This window comes from Ascaphus truei, chromosome 1 (assembly GCF_040206685.1).
Source record: "Ascaphus truei isolate aAscTru1 chromosome 1, aAscTru1.hap1, whole genome shotgun sequence".
Taxonomy (NCBI): Eukaryota; Metazoa; Chordata; class Amphibia; order Anura; family Ascaphidae; genus Ascaphus; species Ascaphus truei.
The window spans coordinates 487621978-487627858 of record NC_134483.1 but is presented as its reverse complement, the minus strand read 5'-3'; the positions used below and the strand labels follow the sequence as shown (position 1 = coordinate 487627858).

The 5881-nt window shown below is 35.4% G+C and overlaps 1 protein-coding gene across 4 annotated transcripts in view; it reads left to right on the top strand.

Annotated features, from left to right (window-relative positions):
- STIM2 (stromal interaction molecule 2) overlaps positions 1 to 5300 on the top strand; it is a 154702-nt gene extending 149402 nt beyond the window's left edge. For 3 of the 4 annotated variants that reach the window (XM_075568178.1, XM_075568194.1, XM_075568184.1), the window contains 2 exons: positions 1660 to 1861; positions 3513 to 5300. In XM_075568178.1, the coding sequence (XP_075424293.1) occupies positions 1660 to 1861; positions 3513 to 3990 (680 nt within the window). In that variant the 3' untranslated portion in view covers positions 3991 to 5300. Of the gene's footprint in view, positions 1 to 1659; positions 1897 to 3512 lie in introns of all 4 variants that reach the window. The other variant, XM_075568202.1, reaches the window with a different exon arrangement.
- Positions 5301 to 5881: the final 581 nt, after the last annotated feature.

The following is a 5881-nucleotide window of genomic DNA, read 5'->3' as shown; positions in this document are numbered from 1 at the left end:
ATAAAAACTGGTGAAAATTATAATATGAGAAATAAGTCTGTACCAATTCAAGAAACAAATCTCTGAGACTACAGTATGCCTTACAACCCAAGTATCCAGTGAAGTTTGGGGCACAATAAGCTAATCTCTGAATCCTTTATTAGAATATTGTAAGGGAATGCATTATTATGCATGTTGCTCGTACAGTTGAATAATTAAACATGCTCTCCGATTTTATTTGTAAACAGAGTCCTCTAGTGTTAAAATTAAGTAACTACCAGAGTGACTAAACAGACCAAAATATTGTAGTTGTGTGCAATTTCAGAAACAATAATTTAATAAAGAGGTTGCTTGAGATTAAAAAAATATAAAGAACAGGAATCAACATTTTGTTTTGTTTTTTCAAATATTTGAGCTATCTTAATTTTTACTTTTTCATAATTTTAGTAATGGTACAATAAGCTGTTCATATTATGGAGCAGCATAAATGTATGCATAGGTGTCATCAGCCGATGTATTAACAGATGCAGCGGCCGTCATTCAAACAATTCACGCGGTATATACCTCGGAATACCCATGTCATGGCGCGTGATTTCTTCCAACCGTACCGCCTTTAGACGTGAGTGCAGAAAATGGCATTTTAGTGTTCTGGTTTTTAAACACCTGAAATTGACACAGTAGCACAGTACTGTACACATTACAATTCATTCATTTCATTGCACACTAAGAAACAGAATCCATGAAATTCAAACAAAGCAATCACGATAAACACGTGTGCCTGGGGCGATTGGCCGCGTTAATGCCGCGTGGAGTACAGCAGCGCACACAAAAACAGCTCCGTGATTTGTTCAAATAACGGCCGCTGCATCTGTACTTGCATGAGTTACTTACAATTTTTATTTTAATTTGACGTTATGTAAATACTAATTTGAAAGGAATAGTAGCATGGTAATCTGGAATGCCTTTTCCAACTATTTAGCATTTTCAGTTGTACAGATATCAATACAAATAATATTACTTCCAAAATATATAATACTATCAAGAGAATCTGTTGGCTTGATCGCCTTCACTAGCACAGGGATCCGTTAATCATGTCTTTATGTCAGCGGGCAATAGATGCACAGCATCGAAAAGGAACTAAATAAAAAATGTAATTGTTTCATCATGTCTACAGATCTTTAGGATGCTTCAGTCTAAAATATATATATCTTTATTTTTTATTACACGAGTCCCTATCAGCTGCCACAAGCAACCATTACTACAGTGTAAGCTGTAAGAGGTTCACGTTAAGACAGTCAGCTGGTACTGTAGCTGGTCTGAAGGTATGCGGGACTAACAGAGTGCAAGTAGATACATTACTGACAGTATTATGATTGGTTCATAGTTTTGTATTATTTTGTTGTATGCCTATATTACATATAATTTTCGTGGTAGATTTGTTGCATTTTGTGATCTTTTCTGATTCAAATATGAAAACCTCCAAGATAAATGTCTTTTAGCAGTCAATGGGGGTCTGGTTGAAAAAAAAAAAGTGTGTGTTTGTTTAGTTACAAAATTTTTAAATAATTTGCTACATTTGTATAGAAGGTTCACAAAATACATGTTAAAAATTATTATTACTATATAGTTTTGATGGATTTGTGTACATGGTTTAACATATGTCTTTTTTTTATTTTTAAGGATCCATTTTAAAGACTCATGGGACATTGGCAAGAAGCAGCAGCATGTGTCGTCCACGGCGTAATATTATTCCACCTTCTCCCCAGTCTCATCACGTCCTGCAATCCCCTGATCCAGATATCCTATCTGTGTCAAGCTGTCCCGCTCTTTACCGCACAGAGGGGGAAGAGGATGCTATCTATTTCATTGCTGAAAAGCAGTGGTATGAGAAATTATATATGTCACACTAGGATGCATGTATGTGGGCTTTATATTGACACTTTTTAATGTGTGAAGGATTGTATTGACTGTTATATGATTGAAGAAATTGCTTTTATTCTTTTATTCCTTCATTTTAACAGCTTAATTTGGTGTTCCAAAATATTTTTTTCTGTATCACACACCCCTACTTGTTTCTTTACACCCAGGGTGTCAATTTATACATTTTAAGGGTTTCACCTTGTCTGGTGATGCTCTACCTGTACACTTTAGTGTCCAGCTAGCAATTACCATTTCCTGTGTCATTTCCTTTGATTCAGACATGAAGTAAACATTCACAAATTGTGCCTCCTTACCTTTATGTAGTACTCTAGTTACTTTATCACCTGTTCATGTGACCTTTCTATCTGTTGTGTGACCTACACCAGTGGTTCTCAACCTTTCTTGTGCTGGGGCACCCATAAAGAATTTTTTAATTATTGTGGATCCCCTGCTCTTCACACCTCACCCCGTTATTTCAGGTATACATACTCGCCCTACTTTTCGCAAGCACACCCCCCCTACACTCACCCACCCCTTTCTTACACCCTCCACATTCCCCCTCAAATATACTTACCCTTTTACTATACACACACATTTTCCCCCCCATTTTTCCTCCCTTCTCACACAGTGCATACGCCCTCTTTTTCATTATAAACAGCACATTCCCCCCCACCCCCCTCACTCTCTTAAACCACATACATTATTATATCAAACACCCCCATACATAAAGCCCATAACACTTTTTGAGAAACACTGAGCTGTACAGTAGTGAAGACACAAGTTTTGATTGAAGACTTTGTGTACATTTTGTTTGCTAAATCTGCTTAGTGATGTTTGAAAAGGGTGGAACGGTTTAGAATATATTACAGCAGAAAATATAGCTAAAACGGTATAAAAGTGTTGAACAGGGTTTGTTTTCAATATAGACATCCGCACACTTTTACTGGACCTCTGCACACTTTAATTTTTAACCTGAAAAAATACTATTCGGTACAACTTTTCTCAAAGCGTGCAGATAACCATTTTGAGTTAAGCAGCATTGTCAATATATACCAATACAGTATATAGATTACTGCATATTTATTATAATTTAAATATGATTACAATCTTTATTTTTTTAAACATGTACAAAAGTTTCCCTTCTCGATACTGCAAATGCAGTTTGAATCATATTTGTTGTCCATGCATAAAAAGCTACTGTACATTTTGCTCTTTTATATTTGTATACACAAGAAAAGAATACATAGAAATTTAGATTTGCTCAAAATAATGAATAGTTTTCTAAAATATAACACTTTCAAAAAGTAATAGTTATTTCCTGTTTTCTTTGGCCTAACTTTAACACTTTGAAATGTATTTCTTTTTGTCAGAATTTGATTTGCCTATAAGTAACTTAATCCACTAAATAAAAAAATTTAACTAAATGTAATTACAGTAGTTAGCCAGTTAAAAGATGCAACTTTGTTATATTATTTAATACATTTGTGAATTAACATTGTATGGGTTTTCTTGAATTTACCATTGTTGGGTATTAGAATATTCTTCATACAAAATAGTTATTAAACTATACAACTGCACATTTTGATTTTTATATGGTATTTTTGTATCCTTAGGGAAACTCACGATACTGGTTCAGAATGTGACTCTTTAAATTCTTCAATTGGGAGAAGGCAGTCTCCTCCTTCAAACCTCGACATGCATCAGGTCAATGCTACAACACGGAAGATATCAAGAGAGGAAACTTCTTGTGAGGAATCTTTATCCGGAGAATCTCCATTAACAGCAGATGTTTCTAAAGATTCCCCTGATCCTACAGGTCTGACAGAAAGCCAAAGCATGTTTTTTAGTCCAGCAAGCAAAGTATACAATGGTATTCTGGAGAAATCCTGCAGCATGCACCAACTTTCAAGTGTTTTACCTGTATCTAAGCCGCAACCCTCATTTTCTTCTTCCCCAAATGATGGCAAGCCAGTTCAAGAAGTTCACGGAATTCCCGTGTTAAAGACCATGCCTCATGATCTGTCCCAAAATGGGGAGAAAAACAAAAAGCCATCTAAAATAAAAAGCCTTTTAAAGAAAATATCAAAGTAAATCACTTGCAGGAAAGTAATAAACATGGACACTAGACTTGACTTTTTATTACTTTAGGAATGTAGCTCCATTTGGAGTTTTCCAGACTAAATGTTCTAGTGGAATGCTCCGAAGTTTAATTGTCTACTATTTTATGACTGTCAAGTCATGCCAACGATCACTGAATTTCATTGAAAAGTGGATCTGTTTACAGTCACTTTTGTCTATTTATTTCAGCTTTTAAGTTTTTAGTTGCATTTTGTTTTTGAAGAAGCCACTTTGGACTTACAAGCATTACTGGACTAGTAAGCCTACGTGGGCTTGCACAAGTTTCTTGTTTACTGGAGCATCTTCTTATCTTTCCACAGAGCTATGACATTTTACATACTGGACTAAATAACTTAAAGGAAAAACAAAAAAAAACTAAATTGCACTACTGTTTTCCAGACTGGAAAAGAATATTTGCAAGTGAAATTGTTTAAGATTTGTAAAATGACGGATAAGAGGAGATGGTCTGTTTTCACTTTTAAATAAACTGAGTTTGTAAGTATGTAGAGCCTAGAATTTCTAATCAACATGATTTCTATAAAAGGAGCTCATACATTTTGTATGGGAGGCTTATTTAGATTCAGTTATTCTTAACGTTAAAGGATTAAGTCCTGCTGTAAAGTCACCCCTCCCCCCCATGACTTTCACTGTGTTCACAGAGTTAAAAGCTGTATGATCTATGTAGATATGATGATTCCTTATGCAAGTGACGGTGAAACATAACAGGTGTTAAAGCATTCAAATGCTTTAAGTGAAATCTAGTAGGGAATTGTTTACAGGAAAAGGGTTACTGGGTTTGCTAAACTTTGTACAGCAAAAAAATTTAACGAATTGGAGGCATTATTTTGTCTTGGGCTGCCCTGTTGCTCACATAAGCATGCAGATGTGGAAAAAAATAACGTTTATGGTTTATATTGTTGTTAGTGTTACAAACATATGTTTTCATAGTTCAAAATTGATGCCATAGGTATTTCTAGAAAGGTATGCCATAAGCATTTCATACTGCCCAAATGCAGGTATGAATTTGTAATTGCAGCGGTTGCCCTTACTGCTCCAACTTCAGATTTCTTACCTCTGCTAGAGGACATTTGTACATCTTGTAACTTACACAAAGCCTCTTTTAAACTACTAATACTTTTGCTACTACAGACAGATGTATATCTATCCCTTTTACCAATACTTCTCCATTTTCTCTTGTTTTGCCTGTTGAAATCTGAATCACTATATTTAGATCTGTTACATTTCAGGATGTTACATTTTCCAATAAACTAATTTATTCAGTTTCTGGAAATAATTTTCTTTCATGCACAGATATATTTTCGGATAGATTATTGCAATAGCGGTAACACGTGAAATTATTCCTTCACTCCTAAAATGTTAACACGTATATTGCTATGTTCAATTTACTCAAAGGGGAAGATGTATTAAACTGCAATAGTATGATGATCATACATTAACAGCCACCAATCAGGTGCTATTGCAGTTTAAAGGGGCAATCCTTCCTAAAACCAAAGTGAACAACAAATTCCAGTGACTTCTTAAGGGGTCTTACATGGGTAATTGAAAAAAAAAAACGAATCTGACACCTTTTGTGTGACATCACTGCGTGATCAGCAAATGCTTGTACAACCAGAGTCCCCCATCCCCACCTCGTCTTTTATTGGTTCTCTGATGAGGATAGGAAGGGTAAAGGGTAAAAAAAAACATTTGCTTGATGACTACAGGCAGTCCTCGGTTATCCAACGGAATCCGTTCTGGTATAGGCGTTGGACAGTGAAACCATTGTAAAGTGAGTCCCATGTTAATCAGTGGCGGTGAGCGTTGGATGACGCATTCAAGCTTCATACAACGGCCCTTAGAGTTG